This window comes from Carettochelys insculpta, chromosome 2 (assembly GCF_033958435.1).
Source record: "Carettochelys insculpta isolate YL-2023 chromosome 2, ASM3395843v1, whole genome shotgun sequence".
In the NCBI taxonomy this organism is placed as follows: domain Eukaryota; kingdom Metazoa; phylum Chordata; order Testudines; family Carettochelyidae; genus Carettochelys; species Carettochelys insculpta.
Window position 1 is genome coordinate 212910006 of NC_134138.1, and position 23232 is coordinate 212933237.

General features: G+C 41.2%; 1 protein-coding gene across 9 annotated transcripts in view; it reads right to left on the reverse strand.

Moving 5' to 3' along the window:
• Window positions 1-23232, reverse strand: part of OXNAD1 (oxidoreductase NAD binding domain containing 1) — a 52112-nt gene that overhangs the window by 25104 nt on the left and 3776 nt on the right. For 4 of the 9 annotated variants that reach the window (XM_074984505.1, XM_074984508.1, XM_074984506.1 and 1 more), the window contains exons 2-5: window positions 20537-20692; window positions 19214-19277; window positions 14278-14331; window positions 6343-6449 (exon numbers count right to left, since the gene is read on the reverse strand). In XM_074984505.1, the coding sequence (XP_074840606.1) occupies window positions 6343-6449; window positions 14278-14331; window positions 19214-19277; window positions 20537-20664 (353 nt within the window). In that variant the 5' untranslated portion in view covers window positions 20665-20692. Of the gene's footprint in view, window positions 1-6342; window positions 6450-14277; window positions 14332-19213; window positions 19278-20536; window positions 20693-22514; window positions 22642-23232 lie in introns of those variants that run through there. The other 5 variants (XM_074984512.1, XM_074984513.1, XM_074984509.1 and 2 more) reach the window with 4 other exon arrangements.

Here is a 23232-nt window from a genome sequence, read left to right on the forward strand (position 1 = left end):
CATACCTATTTATTTATATAGGTTGGAAAATCAAAGCCACTAAAATAAGTGACACTGCTTTATATTCTAAACTGCAGCACCCTCTAGTGACATACAACACTTTGAAAATATACAAGCAGCATTTGTATACTTTGTGTTGATCCAAACTAAATTTAGAACAGACGCTTAAGAATTTAAAGGTCAGAAATTTACATGCTGTAAAAACTAGGTACAACAGTGGCTGACAAGTTACAAGACAAGCCTTTGTCATCAGGGACTCTCTCTGTGCACGTGGATCATTCCCAAATGAAGCTAGTGCTTGTAAAGCTATAAAAAAAGCAAAATATCATAAAATACGAGATGAATACTAAAAAAAAAATTGAAGACTTAGTCAACGAGATGAATACTAAAAAAAAAATTGAAGACTTAGTCATCATATTGCAGAACACTTCTCTACTGCAAACACCAAAATTCTCATTATAAATTTTATGTTAAAGCCAATTAGGCTACCCCCTTTGTGAACCAAGCACAATGTTAAAGACTGATAAACATGGAAGAACGACTGATTAGACAATTAAGTCATGAGATGACACCCCGCAAAATATTCTGTAAAGTAAAAAATTCAGTTCGGATGAAAAATGTGTCTGTCTGCTAATCTAATAGCCTCAGACAACCCACAGTGAGTCACTAAATTGGCTAGTTAAATGAGCATGGAAGGAAGAGCGTGGTTTTGCTTCTATAACATGGATGCTTTTGAGAGGTGTTTTCTATTAGTGGGTTGTGATCCCAAAAGACGTCATGAAAGGCAGATGGGGATGAGGTTATGGGGCAAGGCAACTTTATTATCTAAAGCACAGAAATTGTTCCACTTTCAACATACCCTTACCATTCAGAAAGAAGTATTCTGCATAAGTCTCTCAAAACACACACACATACATCACATAGGTTTATCATTAATACATTTTTTACTCATTTATAGTAAATTGATCATGACATTTTTGAGTTGCCAATCTGAAAAGGCTGAGAAACACTGCTTGACAGGACAGAAAGCCTGAGGAGATTGCCTAATACAGAGAAATTAAGAGCTTGATATTTCAGCACCTGCAGCTCCCATTCCCTTCTAACGAACCTGCCAGTACTCAGCACCTCTAGTAAAACAGACATTCAGTAGTTAGACTGGGCAGCTGAGTAAAGATGATCTAGTTCTGCACTGCAGTACTCACTGTACCATAGAATACCTCAAGTGAGGCTAATAAAGCTCTGGATCACACACTGCAGGAAAGGAAAGAAACTGAAATGCTCAGATTAGATTGCAGGGCACTTAAACCACAAATCATGCTCCACAATCATGCCAAAGTAAATGTTCTGATTGTAGACGAGGGAAATTATACATTCCTTAGAACCCTGTAAGAAATCAAACAAAATTCACATAAAGTTATTAAAAAACATGAATTTTAAGTAAAGATTTTGTCTCCTGAAGTACTACTTACGTCGGGGTGTTTTATTTTTCTCTCTCTCTCTCTCTCTCTCTCTCTCTCTCACACACACACTGTTTTAAACTCCGAGCAGTACAGACAGCAAAAGCTTTAATGGGCTATCTACTATCCTGTAGTACACTATTTTGGACAGACAGCTGCTTCTGGAATCTTGCCTTACTTTAACTAGGTTGAGAAGACATGGAAGGATTTCCAAAGTAATACTATTGGAGACTATAGTGAAGTGATCCTAGAAAAAAATATATATGTTCAACAAGAGGAGGCCAAGATAAGGGAAGATGCTGCATTTAAAAAGTGCAAAGAGAATTTGTAAACTTATAGGTATGTCTTGGTCACATACCTCCTTTGTTAAAATTTTTAAAGACAAAGATTTAAGAAAGATCTATCTGACATTTGCTAGAATAAAAGCTTAAATATTAAGAAGAACTTAGTTATTGGTCCTTTGTCTTTGAACGCTCCACTGTACTTACAATCAAGCATAGGTATATACAATCTGTCACATTTAAAATGCTTTATTAAAGCAACAAATCTCTCCTTGACCCGTTTTAATTATTACTAACAACACAATAGATAACAGAAACCTATTTGTTGCTAATGTAAACCAAGATTACAAAAGCTGCGTTTTTTGTGTTTATACTCAGAAGACAAATGTTAGCTTTGGCATCTCACTATAGCAGTGTTGCCCAAATGGTGTTCCGCAAAGTGAAAATAAGGGGTCCACGAGAAAATTCCTGTGTGGCTTCCTGCCCTGCCACCACTGAAAAAGCAGAACTAAATTTAATAGGTTTAATGGCTGGCCGAGGGGCAGGAGGGATCCAGCCATTAAACCAACTGAATTTAGTTCTATTATTTCAGTAGCGGCAGAGCAGGGAGCTGCAGAGACCCTCTCACTCACTCTGTTACTCAAGTGGCCACAGCCCTCCAGTGGGCATGGCTCAGCTCACCCCTGCTATCAGAACACCTCCAAGCCAGCCTTCCTTCTGCTGGGCTCACGTGGCCACCCAGCGTAGGCTCCCCAGCCAGCACCACAGATAGGGGCTGGTTTGGGGCTGAGGCAGGTTAATCCTGGGGGTGGATTAGAGGCTGAGAGCAGTTAAGCCTGAAGATGGGGGCACAGTTTGCAGGATGTGGAATAAAGCTTAAGGATATGGGGACAGATCTGGGGGCCGAAGCAGGTAAAGACTGGAGATGGGAGGCAGGTTTGGAGGCTTAAGGGCACAGAGCCTGGGAATGGGGTTCCACAAAATTCTTTCAAGTTTAAGAGTTCCATGGCCAATTAAAATTGGGAAACAGTGTGCTATAGCATCTGACTGATGTTAGGCTTTTCTATTCAGGAAATTTTACTTGATTCTTGGCAGTGTTCCTCAGACAACGTGACCAGTGGTATCTTCAACTACAGAGAAGCTGCCATGCCAGAAAAATAGCCTTAGAATACTTTGAAGGAAAAAGAATATGAAAAGAGTAATTATAATTAAAGCTTTCATTTTTAGAGCGATAATTGCTAAAACATTTGACAGAAAAATGTGTTTTTCAAAGAACTGACAAGCAAGAATTTAGTATGCATCACTCCACACATGCAAAAACTGCAACAAATTGCTCCACAAACAAAAATTATTGCAATCAACGTCTTGTTTTTCTTGTTCTAAATTTAAGAGTTTGGCTATGAAGACTACAGTGGTAACACGTTCTGTTAGCCCCCAGGCAGTTGAACTTTAATTCCAGCAAAAGTAGTTTCCAGCCGGACTAAGCCAACAGAAAGATTAAAAGAAGTTAAAGGACCACTGTGAAGGGTTGTCTGCAGTGCTGGTCCCAGGACATGAGACATAAAGTGCCCAAGGCAATATGTTTTATTAGACCAACGTCTTTCCAGCTTACATAGAGCTCTTCTTCAGATCTGGGAAATGAAGAAAAAAACTCTGTACAGGTTAAAATCCTTGCCTTTGTCACCAACAGAAGTCAGTCCAATTCAAGATATTACCTACCCATATGGTCTCCCAATGTCAGGAGCGAGGTCCAGATTATAAATTATCCTACAAAATACTATTTGAATTGAAACATGAAATTCCTCCTGATTCTGAAAATTCTAACACTCCTCAAACTACCATTGTTAACAGCTTTTTAAAAAAGAGCTACACAAATTCATGGAGGTTAGGTCCATTAATGGCTACTAATGAAGATGGGCAAGGAATGGTGTCCTTAGCCTCTTTTTGTCAGAGGCTGGAGATGGATGGCAGGAGAGATGGCTTGATCATTACCTGTCTGGTTCGCTCCCTCTGGAGCACCTGGCATTGCCCACTGTCGGCAAACAGGAAACTGGGTTGGATAGACCTTTGGTCTGATGCAGCATGGTTGTTCCTGCGTTCAGTTGTGTTCTAGGGACTTCTTGGTACCAACTGCCAGAGGGTACACAGTTTTTTTTTTTTAAACAGGTATCTGTCAGACATACGCATAATAGTACACCTAAGGGTGGCACATGAGGTCCCTATCAATAATCGATAGCCCACTAGTCATCATACTCACGATGAAATGTACACAGATAATATTTAATGTGTGTGTGTGTTTATACTAATAATTATGTTCTTGAGGTCTGATTTAAGACAGGTCACTAAGAAGTGACATACCAGAGAAATGTCCCATTCAAGCAGGGCTACAGACCCCTATATCCCCACCTTGTCATCTGCATAGGTCTCACAATGGATGCTTATTTAGACACAGGCTAACTAAGAAGCTGCAAAATCTTTGAGAAAGGAAACACCCTGGATGAAACAAATACCTGGATGAGATGTGCGTATGGGCACAAGTGCACACACTATTTTATGAATAAATAGAGAGGATTGCTCTGGAATACCTTGGGATGAAAGCAAACTCCCTGGTCCTTCACTGAGAAGCTGAGCTGACAGCATATGAGGACTGTAACCAGCCTAGCTGCAAACCACTGCAAGGATTTTTGAGTGAACAGAACTTATCAGACATGAGACTACCATGTTAATTAAGTTTAGGGTCTAGCACTCGTGTTGATTTTACTGTATACATAATCATGTTTGTTACTAATACTTCTATTTGCTATTACTTTGACACTCTTTGTTCAAGAAAATTCATTTCTCAGCTTCTTGATTTTACCATAAATTATCTAAGCTCTCCATGTCAAGTAGAACAGCAAGCTGAGGTAGAATTGATAAACTGGGATGTACAGGTTGAACCTCCCTAATAAGGAACTCTCTTGTCTGGCAAACTCCATAATCTGGCATGATTTTAGTTAGGTGGATGACCATTTATCTTGGGTGTGCCCATGTTTCCCATAACCCTATAATGTTCGTTTCCACCCACTAGTCTTGGCTCTCAGTGTTATGTGCTGTTATTTAGCTGTAATTTACCCCTAAATGCTTTCTAAGAGCTCAGTAAGCAGTGAAAGCGTTGATAATGCTGCTAGACAATATGACCTCTCATGGTCCAGCAAATTCTCTCGTCTGACCTGTCAGGTTCCAGGGGTGTCAGATAAGAGAGGTTCAAGCTGTACTATTTCATTTGAAGGAGCAAATCTGTGAACATGACAAGCATCCAGCTCACCTGGAGCTGCACACTCCAGTAAGATGACTGGAAGACTAGAGGACTGGGCTGGGCCAATTCCTTCCCACGGAGTAACAGCAAGGCTGTGTCTACACTTAGAGAAACCTTCAAAATAGCCATGCTAATGGTCATTTCAAAGAATATTAATGAGGCACTGAAATGCACATTCAGCCTCTCATTAACATGTCGCTGGCCGCAACATTTCAACATTGCTGCTTTTCGCTCCTGAGCGGCTCGTCCACATGCGGGTCCTTTCGAAAAGGACCCCCGTGTGGATGAGCCGCACGGGAGAGAAAAGCAGCAATTTCAAAGTGCCACGACCAGAGGCATGCTAATGAGGTGCTGAATGCGCATTTCAGCACCTCATTAGCATTCTGCAAAATGGCCATGAACATGGCTATTTCAAAGTTTTCTCTAAGTGTAGACACGACTCAAGACTTGCAAAGCTTAGAAGGTAGTGCTTGCATTGCTCATAGCCAGAAGAATAGAGGAGCTGACTCCCAAAAGGCACAGATGAGGCTTCTTGGCTCTAAAAACAGGTGGTAACAAAGAACCTTAAACCGCTGCATATCCCTGTTAAGCATCAAAGCAGTTAATCTTGTGGTTAAGCAGTGATTTGGGACTGTTTTCAAGTACACACATATCTAAATTTACCCAGCCGGTCTAATTTTTTACAGGGAATTTTTAGGGAGGAAAAAAAACCCAATATAACATTAAAATTAATTTTCAAATTTGCAGCACTCCATCTCTGCTCCACTATGCAGGTAACTATCAGAGAAAAGGAATCCAATAGCATGTTAAGGTATTCATATAGGAATAAGTTAGTATCTATATATAGGGTCCTATCAAATTCTCAGCCCATTTTGATCAATTTCATGGTCACAGGATTTTAAAAATTGTTAATTTCATTATTTCAAATATTTAAATCTGAAGCTTCTTGGTGTTGTAAATGTAAGGGCCTTGACCAAAAAAGAAGCTCAAGGAGGAGAGAGGATAGGGTTTGCAAGGTAACCATGAAGGGTGAGTTCTGATATTGCTATTCTTAATTCTGGTCTGCTGCTGGCAGCTGCACTGCCTCCAGAGCTGGGCAGCTAAAAAGCCCTGGCTGCTGGCTAGGAGCCTAGCTTTGAAGGCAAAGCCACAAGCCAGCAGCAGCTGTGCAGAAGGAAGGATGGCAAGGTATGGTATTGCCATCCTTACTTCTCAGCTGCTGCGTGGGCCCAGAGGTGGGCCCACTATGGCACCTATACCCCAATTTCTTTTAGCAATTTTTCTGTGCAAATTCAAAGAAAAGTCTTACCACTGTCCTGCTTTAAAAGCAAAATCCTTATTTGTGATAGCCAAGCGAAGTCTTTTAACTGTTTCAGATTCATTGGTGATGCCACACACTTTTGCTGGGGAAATAACCTAGAGAAAGGAAAATTAATTATATTAGATTGCTTTTCTTTTCAGCAAATGAGCTTGACACTGTCATTACCTACAGATTGTGGAAAAAAGTACCCCAAAAAGTCACTTGAATAAAATGACTCCTACGTTGAAAAAAAATTTAACTAAGTAAAAGTGAAAGTATCATTCTCTAAAACTACTTGAGTAAAAGTACAAATCTGTTGCTGATTAATTGTACTTTAGTATCCAGATGTAAAAAGCAGGTGTCCTATGATAATCTGAGTAATTATAGGGAACCACTGCTTTTCACATTGTGGTAGGACCAGGGTGAAGGAAGCCCAAACAAGCAGAAGGGCCCGCAAGGCAATCAGAGGCAGCTGGGTGGGAGATGGCTCAGCCTAATTAAAGCCAGGTGGCTCCAAACACTGGGACAATAAGAGGCCTTTAAAACCCTCCACAGTGGGAAGGTCAGGAGGAAGAGTGAGGGGGTGAACAGAGACATGCAAAGAGACAGGAGCAGAGAGAGAACAGTAGGGACACTGGAGATCAGAAGCTTCTACAAGATCAAGAGTGAGGACCTGTAACTGCTACAGCCTGGAGAAGGTACTGGGGGAATTGTCTGGGGAAGTGGCCTAGGGAGGAGAGTTGCTGTGCCAAGGGAGTCAGCTCCTCCCACTGGCAGCTGCACAGGGTTCCTGGGCTTGAACCTAGCATGAGTGGGTGGGGGCTGGGTTCCCCCAGGCCACCCCTTGCCCCAGTGAGGGCAACAGGGCCCTTAAGGGGTCTTAATGGACTGACCAGAGGACAGAGGCCCAGGAATTGGACTGGCTTTGTCACTATATATTTATTTTTTACTTACACACGTGTCTCACAGAACACTAGAAATGGAAAGGACCTCAAGATGTTATCTAGTCTCCTGCCTGCATGACAAAACCAAGCACCATCTAGATCATCTCATCCCACCTGTTCTTAAACATCTACAATGATGGAGATTCTACAACCACTGTAGACTATTTATTTTAGTACTTAGTCACCTTGACAGATAGGAAATTTTTCCTAATGTCCAACCTAAACCTCCCTTACTTCAATTTAAAACCCATTGCTTCTTATCTTCAGAGGCAAAGGAGAATTGTTTACCTCCTTTTAAAGACCCTTTTAGATGGCTGAGAGAAGAGACATGATAGCAGCTTTCTCTTTTCTGAACTAAATAAACCCAATTCTTTTAATCTTCTCTCACAGGTCATATTTTCTAGACCTGTAATCATTTTAGCTGCTCTTCCCTGGGCTCTCTCCAACTTCTCCACATCTTTCCTAAAGTGTGGTGCACAGAACTGGACAGAACCCTCCAACTGAGGCTTAATCAGTGCAGAGCAGAAGATTATTTATGTCTTGATCACAACACTCCTGTTAATGGATCCCAGAATCTTGCTTGGTTGTGTGTGTTTTTTTTGTTGTTTTTTTTTGTTTTTGCAATAGTCTCTCACTGTTGACTCCACTATGATGCAGAGAACCTTTTATGCAGTACGGTCCCTTCACATTTTGTGTGTATGAAAGTGATTGTTCCTCCCTAAAGCTACATCTACACTACAGAGATCCTTCAGAAGAAATTCTTCTGGAAGATAACATCCCACAAAAATACGCTTTTCAAAAGTGCATCCATACACAAAAAAGAGGATCAAACTGCTCTTTCGATAGAACATCCACACAGCCCCTGCTCTCTCAAAAGAATAGGCCAAGGATAAAAAAATCCAATGCCATAAGAACTCCTCTTTCGAAAGAAGGGCCGTGCGGACCATCTCCACATACATTCTGTTGGAAAAAAAACTTCTGAAAGAAGGTGCTGTTCTTGAAATGGGAGTGGCAGAGCACTTTCAAAATGAGCACCACATTCTCAGCTTACTTTCAAAAGGATGCTTTGTGTGTGTAGATGCTCCATGGGATCTTCCGAAAGAGCCCCCTTTTTTCAAAAAACATCTTTCAAAAGAACTTGCTAGTATAGATGCAGCCTAGGTGGGGTATTCTGGGTTTGTCCTTATTGAACTATTTTCATCAGACCATTTCTCCAGTTTGCCCAGATCATTCTGAATTCTGGCCCTACCCTTAAAAGCACTTTTAACCCCTCCCAACCTGGTACCATTTGCAAACTGGATAAACATATTCTCTATGCCATTATCTAAATCACTGACGAAAATATTGAACAGAACTAGCCCCAAAATTGAGCCTAGTGGATCCTCAACTTATGCCTTTCCGGCATGACTATGAACCATTAATAACTGCTCTCTGTGAACAATTATCCAACCAGTTATGCACCCACAGACATTATATACACAAACATGAGCAGAATCAGTACCCAGCACAACACAAGCAGGGGCACCTCAACCCTGGCCTCACCCAACTCATTTCAGCAGTTAAACTAGTTAAAATTTAACAGGTTAACCAATTAAACGTGATTTTCCAGCCCTAGCCTGGGTGGGAGGTAGGGTGCTGTAGCAGGCTTGGAGTGAGGTGTCTGTGAAGGTGAAGGAGTGAGCTGAGGGTGGCGTGTCTGTCCAGGGGGGAAGCTGCAAGAGTAGGGGAGAGTGCAGGAACAGGCTTGGAGTGGGAGAGCTGGGCGGGAGCAGAGGGCAGGAGCTGGCCTGGGCTGACAGAACTAGGTGGGGGTGCTGGGACTGGTGCTTGCCTGGCTCCATACTTCCTGCCATTCCCAGGTACCACACTCCGCTACTCCTACTGGCCAAAATCTGTCCTATAGGAGTAGTAGGGAAACCCTCCCATGAGCAGTTTCCAGAACGGCATTCACCCAGCCAGGGGGAGGGTTGGCAGCAGTACTAAGTGCCACTCTTCTTCTCCCCTGCATGCTGGACCCACCCACGTGTAGATACTGGTTTTGAATGAAAGTGTGTTGAAGGCTTTTAAAAGCTACATCATTGGCAGGGCCACTGTACTTGCTGATTGGTTGAAGCACAGCCACATGCACAAAGCATCCAATGCACTGATTTTTTTTTTTTTTTAAAGAAAATAACCAATCAGAATGCTGGTTTGTGCAAGTTCAGTAGCAAGTAATGGAGCACTTCTGGAAATGGTGGTAGAGTGAAAAATACAATGTTTTCTTTTAGAACTACTTGATTATAAGTCAAAGCATCACAAAAATAAATGAAAACAAAAAAGCAGTCCAGTAGCACTTTAAAGACTAACAATAATTTATTAGGTGATGAGCTTTCGTGGCACAGACCCACTTCTTCAGATCATAGCCATACCAGAACAGACAGGGTCTGTCCCACGAAAGCTCATCACCTAATAAATTATTTTTAGTCTTTGAAGTGCTACTGGACTGTTTTTCTGTTTTCATAGTATACAGACTAGCACGGCTTTCTCTCTGTTACTAGTCAAAAATAAATGACTTTAGTAAAGTACAAATGCTGAAAAAACATACTTGAGTAGTGTAAGTATTTCTACTTACTTTCCACCTCTGCCTACAGAACTGCATAAACTTAAAACATTAAGTATCCAATGCAATGAGAAAATAAAAAAACTGAATCACACCAAAACTTATTAACTGTATACTACAACTCCAACACCTTTGATAGTTTTAGTCATGGATAATCTAAAACTGGGTATAAACTTAAACTTTATTCATCCAGATTAAATCAGACATTCTGCCTATCACTTTTTAAAAAGGAAAGAGTCGTCATTCCTATGTGGCTAGTTGCACTGAACTTCCACAATGTGTAACATTCACACCAAAACAATCTGAACTGAATGATATTGGAACTGTTAAACTAAAGGATTCTTCAAAACAAAGACTCTCTTCAAATTTCCAAAAAACTCTAAAAATGGAAGTACTATAGGCACTACAACTCTGACTCAGTGAGGTACTTGTTCTGTCAGTTACACGGCACCTTAGGTAATCTTTGGGGCTATCACCAGTTCCCACGATTTTTTTTCTGTGCATTGGGAAACCTCACATTAGAACTGATGATGTGGTTAAAGAGCAATTCTGTACTCTGCTGACCCTGTCCAGCTGCATCTGCAGAGCATGCTCCACTTTGAAAGGGAGCTTAAAAGGAAGCCAAACAGCTAATCAATCATTTTGTTAGTCTTTAAAATGCTACAGGACTGCTGTTTTGTTTTGTTACAATACAGACTAACAAGGCTACCTCTCTGCTACTTACAGCTCAGAAAGGGCTTTACAAGGCAGGAAAAGGTCTGCCCTACCAGCTCCTGAAGAGGGGTACTACAGAACTTTCAGAGATGAGGAATCTGCTCGACTCAGACAAACTGCAGCTAGTACCTTTTTCTAACAGAGAGCAAAAACTGGATAACAGAATGGGTGGCAGAAAAGGTCCCTCGGAGAGCATTTGTAAAGGTGTCTCCTTGGTGCTGAACCCTCACAAGTCCTTGAGCCTGGTAGAGCAGAAGGATCTGGATTAAGAATTACTAAATGATGCTTCCAACAACGACAAACCATCATCTGAAAATAGGGTCATGCAGACTGTGTATTGCTTCCCATGACTCCAGAAAGGACAGAGGACATAGTCTGAGGTCATGCCACATTCAAGATGCCATTTTGCATGATAACATGGCCGCCTCCATACAGTGTGTACTTGCACAAAAGGCACTTGCAAGGACATACTGTGCTATTTTGTACAGTGATAGTGACATTTTCCCCACACTCAGTATTACTTTGACCCACTTGTGGTCAGTTCAAAAACTGCTAGGTTACCCTAGTTATGTAAAATTATTTCACTAACAGACACAAGAAGTTTCAGAGGGGTAGCCATGTTAGTCTGTATCTGCAAAGACAACAAGGAGCCTTGGGGCACCTTAAAGACTAACAGATTTATTTGGGCGTAAGCTTTTGTCATTTAAACTCACTTCATCACATACGTACAAAAAGTGACCAGAAATATACTTAAGATCTGTTGAAAATGGTATCTCTCAAGGAAGGATCTTCCAATAAGAGTCATGAGGTTGTTCGCAGATAAACTTTTTCCACTCAGTCGAGTGCACTTGACAATGTGATCTTGACATATTGCTTGTTCCCTATTCCTTACCCATGAAGTCTTACTACTTCATAAAGTTACAAACTAAGTTCCTAACTGTACAAGTGATCTTACCAAAAAGGTATAAAACCTTATTTAAGTCACAGACCTTGTCAGCACCAGGGTAAGGGAAATGTGACTAGAAATTCTGGGTGTCCAATTCAAGATACTTAAAGGGGTATTAGTTGCGTGAAGAAGGCACTGAGCATCCTGGAAAGCAGATCCCTTTAACATGTCAAATGGGCACCCAGAATCACTAATCATTTTTGAAAATCTTGGCATGGCTGTGTAAACATCTTTTGACCAAAACTAAGCAAAGACTAGTTTATTTTTGGTTTTGAAAGCAAAAAGTCATCAAAACAAGTTGGTAGAAAATCTTCAGAGAGAAACTGTTGATAAAGGCTGTCTTCAAAAGAAGTCCAGTAACTGACTGGAAAACATTTGGAGTTAATATTTACTCTTCATCAGCATACATAAGATGACTAAAAATAAATTAAACCCAAACTTAAACTTGCCACATCATTTAATTAAATCTGTTTTCAGTAGCTCTAAATGAAACACACACTTTTCACTTCTAAATTAATATATTTATTTGTTTCCATTTAAGACAAACACAATGACCACTAAACACTATATTCGTCGCATACCTTTCTCCTTGGCTCATGTTACAGGGCCCCTTATTATACAAGATCCAGTTCAACCTGCATTTAGCCACAAATTTGCACATTTACATTATGGAACATATAAATATAATGTGGATCTACTACCTAAGAAGCTAAGAGATGATTATATGATCAGTAGTAAAATATTTTGGAAATCTTGAGCCCTGTATCTGAGGCTTGGAGGGAGAAAAGCTGCAGTTAAAAATGTTGCTCAATGACCAATAACACTAACTTGTTTTCATGCTGTGCTTCCTTATTTTACACCTCAGTTTATTTTTTCACCTTTTTTTCCCTCTTAATGAACACAAGCCAGCCAGCTGCAAATGTTTAATTTATGGTAAAATCTTTCACATCTGGCAGCCCCACGACCAGGAGATACCCATAATATTTGAATATCTGGCAAATAGAGAGGTATACCTTGAAATGCATAACCCTAAAGAAAAACAAGATTGGATATTAAGAAACAAATGTATGCAGAGTACTTTATTTACCAACAACAGTAGTACTGTACACTGTAAACATATGCTGTATTTTTGTATTTATTTTCATTATACTGTACATGTAGAACATGTAATCGAAATTTACTTATAGTTAAAATGCTAGGTATTTGAGTGTTCTTGATAGTAGAATGCCGTATATGAAAGAGTTTACTGTACTATATCTTGCCTCAGTGTATCCAAATTATCATCCATACCTGGTTCTAGCAGAAACTAACATTATTCTTGGGATATGTTTATATTTCAGCTGCCACAATATCTCCCACAGCCTAACACGTCACTGAAAATGGAGGGAGGCTTTTATACATGCATATTTTTCTTGCTGACAGGAAGCAATTACGCTGGCTCTGAGTGGGTACCTGAAACCCATAGTTTTCACTTACTAAATATTACAGCTAACAACAAGAACTACAAAGAACACATTAAATAAGGGTCAGATCTTCCCATGGGGCTGCAGTAAGCTCAACCCTCCATCAGTTGACTTTAAATGGCAGAGATCCATGCCAGTGTATCCTGATGAAGGATCATAAATACTGTCTCCACAAACAGACTATGCCAAATTCTGCCTCAGTTACATTTATGCAACAACGTGGTCTTTAATAGGGCTGCAAGGATGCAATTCAGGGGAGCATTTGGTTGACTAGGTAGCAGATATATACATATTGTAAAGAATTTGTCTACAGAACAATCATATTAATGAATGCTCAAAATTATGGAGATATAAACCATCAGCAATATGTACCAAAACAAGGACCTTATGTTTTATAACAGCTAACTTGTATGATACTTGTCCATCTTCCTTCCTCCTGCCCTGTCGACTCTCTAGTTATTGTTGGGGTGGCAGGGGGGAGAATCAGCAAAACAGAATTACTTATAACTAGTTTTGTAAACAGGCTATGTCCTAGGCTGCAAGCCACAGGTGGGCAGCCCCTGGCCCACAGCCTAGATCCAGACATGGAGGCTCAGGTCTCCCCTCCCCAACATCTGGGCCCACAGTGGCATCAGGCAAGCAAGGGCCAGATCCAGAATGTAGGCTCTGCAGTGAGGGCAGAGGAGCAGCAGCCTTTGTCAACAGCCCAGAAGCTTCATTCCACTGCTCTAATTGTCCAGCAGTGGGTGGAGCGCAGATCTGTGCGCATCTGGGGCGATGCTGCAAGATAATCTGCACCCCAGTGCCCAGGCCCTGTACCCCTTGACCACTCCTGCACCCCCCCTTCTGCCAAGACCCTCACACCCATCCCCCTCTCCTTCACCATCCCTGCCACCCTGAATCCTCACCCAAACCCTGCTCCTGCCCCTTCACTCCACCCTGACTCCCTCCCCCCGCCCCCACCGTTCCAGATGAAAACTCTCCTGCACCCTCTACCAGCCAGATCCCATACCCTAAGCCCACTTCCTGGCAGCCCCCTCCCATACCAGCCTCAGAGCCTAGAGGGGCCCACAAAATATACTAGCCCTGCCCCCGTCCCCCCCAGTCTCTGAGGCTGATATGTGAGAGCAGGAGGGGAAAACATCAGGAAGGGTGGGGTTTTTTTGCACTTCTCACTTTTGGGTCCCTAAATGATCTGTCCATGGGTCAATGGCCCCTGAACTGAAAAGGGATCCCCACCCCTTGCTAAAGCATTTAAAATGTTTAATATCTACTTACATTAATTTGTCCAGACTGGTATTTCCTATAAAACAGGATTGTGCTACTTCTCGTCTGCACAAGATCAAATAGTTTAACAAATGAAACTTTAACCAGCTCTGCTCTAATTTATCACACATGGCAGGAAATTTCTCCATAAAACAACATCTGAACATGTCTACCATCCAGTAAAACAGAATACTTGCCAACTTAAAACAAAGTTAAAGTAGCACATTTTTCTTTTCCACTTTAATAGACAATATTGAACAGGAAATGCATTTATACTGTTTAACGAGACAAGTGAAAGTAGGCTATTTAAATGTTTCTCTTGATCTGCAAGAAATGTGTATGTAGTTTTGACATCTTTTTTCCCCTTCCCCTCCTTAACAGCCCTCCCCACCCCAGTGGCTCTTTGTCCTACATTTTTGAAAAAACACTGGAATTTTAATTATGACTTAGTAGAGGCTCTCGGGGCAGACATGTTACTGTGTAGCTTCACAAAAAAAAGCAGTCCTGCTGCATCTTAGACTACCTAAATTAAATTAAATTTTAAATTTTTTAATTTAAAAAAAAAACTAATTTATTTAATAGGTAATAAGCTTTTGTGAGTAAATCCAATCTGAGACAGTGGGTCTGAACCATGAAAGCTCATTACCTAATAAAAATATTTGTTAGTCTTTAAGATGCTACAGGACTGCTTGTCACTTAGTTGAAAGTTAGTTGTCTGCACTGAATTTGATATAGGGTGATCCAAGACCTTCAAAGAAGGTTCTGAGCAGTGGTCCCTGTATGCTGAATGCTTGGGCAACTGTCAAGGAGACAGTCAAGTGCTGCCCAGCTGATTAGCACAGTGCCCAGAGCCACCTACTGTAGCATTATGAGGATCTGTTGGCAGTGCACATGCCAAAATGTACTCTGCCCATGGATGGCAAAAAAAGGAGAACACTAGCTCTGACCACTCATAAGAGTAACCAGTTGGCCCAGATGAAGATTTGACATTTAAAAGAAAAAACACACCTCAGCCTTTTAATCTAGATTTAATTGTGGAATAACAAAGTTGCAGCTCCTCTTTCTTGCATTTCCTATTTATACTACATCCTTGAGCATGTGATATGGGTTAGCGTACCCAGCCACATAACTGCAACACAAATATTCTTCACTATTCTTTTCAAAAAATTACAAAAAAGCAAGATAATGTCAAAGAGGGAAGCCAATTAATTATACAGGATTTACAGCTAAGCAGATTTAGACTGACCAGTTCATAACTAACAGAGGTAGCTGTGTTAGTTTGTGCTCCAACAAAACAGCAGAAATGTCGCACTTTAAAGACTAACAAAATGATTTACTCGGGTGATGAGCTTTTGTCGGACAGACCCACTTCAATCTCATTTTCAATACAGACTGACATTTATAAGTACAGAGGTCCAAAAAAATTGCAATAAAACCTGACAAATCAAATACACAGGACTGCAGAAGGAGGATGAGGGGTGGGGGATGTTAAGTATCTTGCCTGAGATAATCACAAGCATCAAAAGAAGGGAAGCAGTCCTTGTAATGCATGAGGTAATTGGTGTGTCTGTTCTTACCAAGTGTTAATGTGTCAAATTTGAACATGAATTCCAGTTCAGAACTTTATATAATCTGTTTTTACAGTCTCTTTGTCCTAAGACACAAATTCTCAGGTCTTTAACAGAATGGCCCACTCCATTGAAGTGTTCACTGACCGGCTTAGGTGTATTGAGATTCCTTATGTCTGCTTTGTGTCCCTTTATTCTTTGGCAAAAATCTTGCCCAGTCTGTCCAACATACGTTGTAGGGACATAATGGCATATATAATATTGGTCAAAGTACATGAGAATATGCCCTTGATCATGTAACTAACATGGTTAGGTCCAGTGGTGGTATTCCCAGAATAAACGTGGACAAAGTTGGCAGCAGGGTTTGTTGAAAGGAAAAGTTCCAGGATTAGTATTACTATGATTTCGCTTGTGATTGCTAGTGAGAATCTCTTAGGTTAGGAGGTTGTCTATAGGAGAAGACAGGCCTGTCACCTAGGGCCTTCCAAAATGTAGCATCATGACCTAGAATAGGTTGTAGGTTTTTAATTACGCATTTCAGGGGTTTGAGTCGGGGGCTATAGGTAATGACAAGTGGTGTTGTTTTTGAACTTCATGGGCCTATCTTGAAGTAGCTGGTTTCTGGGTATTTGTCTGGCCGTGTCAATTTGTTTTTTTACTGCTCCTGGTGGGTAATTCAGTTTTATAAATGCTTGGTGGAGGTCCTGATGTTTTCAGTCTGTCAGTAGGATCAGAGCAGATGTGACTGTGCCTAAGGGCTTGACTATAAACAACTGATCGTGTGGTATGTGCTGGATGGAAGCTGGAGGCATGTAAGTAAGTGTAGCAGTCAGTGTTTCCAGTACAGAGTGGTGTCAATGTGGCCATCAGTGACTTGTACTGACAAGACACAGACTAGAATTTGTCTTAGAACAAAGAAACTTTAAAAACAAACTACATAGAGAAAGTTCTGAATTGGAATTCATGTTAAAATTCGACAGGCTAACACTTGGTATGAACAGACACACCAATTACCTCATGCTTTACAAGGACTGCTTCCCTTCCTTTGATGCTCATAATTACCTCAGGCAGGACACTTCACATCACCCACTTCTCACCTCCCTCCTTCCTATGTGCTTGACTTTAGTTTTTATTGCAATTTTTTTTTTGGACCTCTGCACTTATAAAACCCAGTTTGCACTGGAAATGAGATTGATCTGATGAAGTGTCTGTCCCACGAAAGCTCATCACCAAATAAATCATTTCTTAGTCTTTAAAGTGCTACATTTCTTCTGTTTTGTTCAGTTTATAACTGGTCAGAAATAAAGTGGTAACTTGTAACCACAAAAAATAAAGTAGCATGGGGGAAAAATAGAATATAAGTTACCAGATGGTACAGAAAGTTGAGGTAGCTGAACTGAACCCTCCTCCTTTTACTTGCCCTGAATAGCTAACCATACCCTCTTCAAGCTATCCCATCCCTTAACACACTTTCACTTCCACCTGTACTGACGTTCAAAAGATGTAAAAATCACTTTACCATTACAACCTTGTTAGTGGAGTAAAGAAGTTATTTATATTTAAAATATTTATAACTACTTTAATTTATTTAAATTAATTCATTACAGCTGGGCCTACACATGAGCACCCCTTTGAAAGGGCAAAAATCAACAGCCTGGTGCTGGGGGACTCAGATGACGAACAGTGGCTGCGGAACTTCCGCATGTCAAGCCAGACCTTCAACGAGATCTGCCACTGGCTCGTCCCCACACTCCAGCACCAAGACACCTGCATGCAGCCTGCCCTCACACTGGAGAAGGAGGTCACGATCACCATCTGGTAACTGGCAACCCTGGACTCCTACCGCTCCATAGGACAACAGTTCGGGGTAGGCAAGGCCACCATTGGGGCTGTACTCATGGAGGTAAGTCAGGCCTGGGTCATATGTCCCACCACATGTGGATGGGGAGGGCCGGGGCAAGGGAAACCCTCACCTGTGGGAGGGGGGCGGGAGCAGTGGGGGAGGGGGGCAGCCCACCATGCCCTCACAAGAGCACACGATTTTGAAAAAGTTGGTTATGGAGCATCTACATGTGTACTCTTTCAATTCAGTTTTTCGAAAAGGGATGATCTTCCTGATACGGGATCGGGGTTCAGATTTTGACATCTGTGCCCCATTCTTCCAATTTTCTTTCGAAAGAAGGTGTTGCACTTGTAGATGCTGCTCCTCCCATTCTTTCGAAAGAGGGCCACATATTTCAATGTTTTGTGCATGTGTAGACACAGCTTAACAGAAGAAAAATCCGATGTTAAATTTGCCGCAATTTAACCCCTTAAAATCAAAAAGTAGGGAAATTCACAGTACATATTGGATACCTCTAGTAAATGTACTCTGGTTTTGATGGACAAAATTTGACATTCCTTATACACTCATCTCTCGTTAAACAAGTACTTCACTTATGAGTACTCGCCTAAAAGAGGGACACATTTACTTACCTTAGTTCACACTACAAGTGAACTCTCTCCTGCTAATATGAGGCTAATGCCCTCCCCACGGCTCCAACTTGGCCCCCCTCCCCCTGCCGACCCCACAGCCCCTATCCGCAGCAGCCTGAGCCCCGCACCTCTGTCGGGCCTGCAACAGCCTAATGCCCCCTGCAGTTCCTACCTGCAGCAGCCTGACCTCCTCCCCAGCTGCCAGCCCCGCAGACTGGCCCTGTAGCAGGCTGACCCCTGTGCCAGTCCCATGGCCCCAACCCATGGCAGCCTTAACTCCCCACCCTCCCGGCTCCCCTCCCCACCAGCCCAGTAGACCTAACTTGCTGCAACCCCCCCCCCAACCCCACCCCACGGACCCAAATGGCCACCAGGTTTTAAACCTCCCTCCCACTCATGGCCCTAAATTGCCCCCAGCCTTTATCCTTTTCCAACCCCCAAATCCAAGGTTCACTTACCTTCCAAAAGCAGCACCGCCTGCTGCCGCTCCTTTGCCAAGCTCTAGGAACCAATCAGACTTTTACCAGTATTTTAATGAGAATTTAGTGTCCCTCTTACGAGTTTTTGGCTATGAGCACAAAGTGGGGAACCAAGTTTGCTCATAGAGTGAGGGATGAGTGTATTTGTAACCTAACATGAGCAAAGAAGAATCCTATTTTAAAAAACCAATTTGCTTGACTAAAAGATCTCTGAACATTTCAGACCTCCTTTATACTTAAAATAAAAAGGCAAGGACTATTCTTCATCTTTTCCAGGTAAACTTTAAATCCCCAGACAATTAAAAAAACAAACAAAAATCCCATAATATTTATATGGTTTCTTTGGCTTCTTAGAATCCCAAATATCAAATACCCTAGTCTCACAACACAAACAAACATTTCAGTTCTGTAGAACAGAACACTAACCTCCTGTCGAAAGTTATTTGCCGTTCTTTCCAGATGATCCGCTTTCCTTTCGGATTTCATTGTGCTTCAACAAAAAAGCAAATCAAGATTAATATAATTACTACATTTGCAAAGCATCAGTGCTTTGCTTAATAATAGGAATGTCTACTGATAAGACAATTTGACCACTTTAAAGTGGTCTAGAGTGGCAAATCGATTAAACAAGAAAACTAAATGAAGAACTCTTTCACCTCATACTTAGCATTCTGAGATTAATACTAGAGCTGGTGGCAGTTTTTTCCCCAAACAGGAAATACAAATTTGCCAAAACTGTTCACAAAAACACACTCATGTTGGCCAAAAACTGTCATCACACGTGTTTCTCTGGTCCAGGGTAGAAATTCTGGTTGAAACCAGAGAAAGAGAAATAACCCCACTGTACAACAAACATGGTGATTAACTCACTCATACATGATTAGGAGACCCAAAATCAAATCCACGCTCTGCTGATTACACTTAAACTTGAACCTCCTGCATCCCAGGTGAGCGCCCTAACCACGAAGATAAAGCAGAGGCTCTCGACATTTCCAAACTTATTGTGCCTCTTCCAGGTGTCTGATTTGATAAACATACCCCAAGTATCAAGTCACTTTAAAAACTACTCGCTTACAAACTCAAAGTACAGAAGTGTCACAGCACACTACTTCATTTTGGCCACATAAAAGAAACAAACAATATTATACTCACTTTTCAGAGTACAAAGAATAGAGCAGTTAAAAAAAAAAAAGGGTGGGGGTCTATATGAAATTGTAGTTTGTATTGACTTTGCTAGTGCTTTTAATCAACTGTTGTAAAACTAAGCAACTATCTGCTCAGTTGATGTACCCTTTGGAGGACCCTTGAGGTGATATGTGTACATCTGGCAGAGAAACACTGGGCTGTAAAACCACTTTCCTATAAAGTTATACAAAATGGAACAACTCTAATGGTAGAGAGAGAATGAGAGAGAATAACTCTATATAGCAAGTGGTTAGGGCACTTATCCAAGTCAGGCAGAGCAGGAACTTGAACCAGGGTTTACACAACTCAGGTAAGTGCACTAAGCACTGGGTTTTTCTAGTCTCCTTCTCACATTTTTAATACAAAAATTGTTGAAAGATTACAAAAAAATTTTTTGTTAATCAAAATACTTATGTGCCACTCAGCCCTACTGTCTCTAAATTATATCCAAGTGATTGATAGAATATTTCTACTTCAAAGTGTGTTCAACCTCTGACACATGATACTCATCACAATCTCTCAAAAAACAAAATATTCAGTCAAGTTTGTAGACTGATAACCTACCCATTCACTGTGCAGTAACACAAAGCAGAGTACTTCAACTGTAACAATGCAGAATGAGTGTGGAAAATTCGAGCAATACCTCTCAGTAACGGAGGAATAACAAAACCAGCAGATATAGTGTGGGCCATGGTATTTCCTGATCAAAGTCGCCAGCTCCTGAAAATTCAATTTAAAATAATTGTTCAGCAACTTCTTACTGTTAAACTTGATTGTCTTCATCTGTAACTTGTAAGGCATCAGGTTTGAACACAGTTCAAAACTTTCAATATCCAATGAACATCTCCCCCTGGGGGTTAGCATCTGGTGGCCCTCCAGGGGCTAAACCCTGACGAACTGCATGTGGCCCACAGGCCAGAAATTCCCACCCCTGCTATAAAACAGCTCATTTTGATTACACATATTTCTATCAAATACTGGTCACTTTATCTCAAGACACCTTTTTTTAATTAAGTGGTCCACGTGAAATGGGTTGGTCACAGTTCACTCATAAAAGGGATGATACCCTCATAAAAACTAAAACCACAATTGCAATCTCATCAAGATAGCCAGGAATCGAAAAGTCATGGAGACAACTATCTTCTCAGCCCCATAAAACATTCCTCCATGCCCTCACCAACACATACTAATTGGACAGCATGGAAAAGCTTGTATAAAAACTTCCTTAGACACTTGTGCATACCCTGAGCTTTCCTCACTATTCAAATAACTACCTTTAACAACAATAAATGTATAGCATGATACAATAAGCATAACACTGATGTTAAATCCCATTGAACTGGTTAAATGCTAGATTTCACCAGTTAACCAACTAAACAGGTGGGGGAGAGGGCTGGGGAGGTGGTTGGAGCAGCCTCAATTCCCAGTATGATATGCTCTGGCCAGGCTGGAGTGCCCCCCGTTATGGCTGGGAATCGGGGCTGCTCTGGTGCAGCTGCAGCATCCCTGTTCACAGCATCACCATGGGTAGGGGAGGGAGCAACTGCAGTCAGGCTGGAACAGTCCCCCATCCATAGCAGCCCTGCCTGGGAGTGCCACAGAGTGGGGGCACTCCAGTCAAGCTAGAGCAGTCCCAGTCTACAGCAGGCAGACCACTCATGCCCAGTGGGAGCAGCCTCCCCAGCCACCCTCTGTTCTGGACAAAGCTACTCCAACCCAGCTGGAGTGCCTCCACTCATCCTGCAGGGCTGCTCCAGCCCATGTTGGTAAACGGTAACCAGGAAGCCTCATCTGTTTAGGAAAAGGTTTACTGATTAACCAGTTAAATTTGAACATCCCTAATACAAATGCCTGATATTTCCTTGAGATTGGATTACCATAATTCTTGATCACATTTTTAGAGTGTAGTTTACTCATGTCAGACTCTTAGCATTTCTACAAGTACACTAATCCAGCAACACCTTGGTACAGACCCTGGCAGAGGAAGAAGGAAGGAACTGAATACTACTGCTCCCCTCTCCCTCTAGCTCCAGGAATGGCAGCACATTGATGCGCTACTCTGGAGGCTTCTTCTCACTGCTCCCATAGAAGCAGGGAGCAGTGTCTGGGAGTTGTGGGAGGGAAGGGGTGTGCCATGGAACCACATGTGCCCTGAGTGTGTGGCACCAGATAAGTACTCCACCCCAATCTCCCTCAGGTACCCTCTGATCATCCATAGTCTACAAAATTCCTTAATTCGGCATACTGTTTCCCAGAGCTGCCAGATTAAAGAGATTCAAGTATATTCTTAAAGATCTTATATTGACATACACTTGGTTTCTGTGTTGATTTCAGAAGGGATTTTTTTCCACTGTGAATTCTTTAAAATGGCAATGATCCAGCATGCCTGCCTGATTACATTAGGTGTTCCTAGTTTTCACTAAGAACCGCATTGGCTGGTTACCAAATAGTCTCCTGTTTATAATGTTGTGAAAATGGAAGGCAGAGCTTTCCTAAGTAGACTCCTCAGAAATTAAATGCATTCTTTATTTATAATGCTCACTTTCAGAATTAAGAAATTTATGATGTTGATACTTTTTACAAGTCTCCTTTAGTCTTCCTTTGTTGCGTTTATCCACAGTACGCTGTAATTTAACATAGGAGCCTGTGGTGTCCTGTCATAAGACACAAAGACTAAACAAAAATTTATAAAAAAAAAAAATTAAAAAAACTTGTTTGAAATTGCTAGTACTTTATAGTAAACAGTTTTTGAAGCTGCTGATTAGCAGTCACGTTCCATGTCAAATGAACTGACAAAATCCAGACAATAAAGACACAAACATTTTTCCCCAAAAATTAGAACTGACAAAAAGCAGTGAGAATAACATAAAACAAGTATTTTATTTATACCCTATACTCTCTCAACTGCATTCTATCACCCAGAACTTTCAAATAACCGGCATTTTAACCATAAGTAAATTTGAGTTACGTTTTCCACAAATTACAGTATAGTGAAAGTAAATACAACTAAATACAACAAATACATTGTAAGATTATAGTGCATGCTACTAGTGTTGCTGGTAAATTAAGTACTCTGCATACATTTGTTTGTGTCTTACTGTCTGCTGTTTATCTTTAGTGTTATGCATTGCTAGCTATAACTCTCTATTATCCAGAATATCTGAATCTCTAGCAACTGGATATGAAGTTTACTGTATATTTTACAGTTCAAGGGATTTCTTCCTAATTCTATGAAGGCTTTGTCACACAGTGTTGCGGCT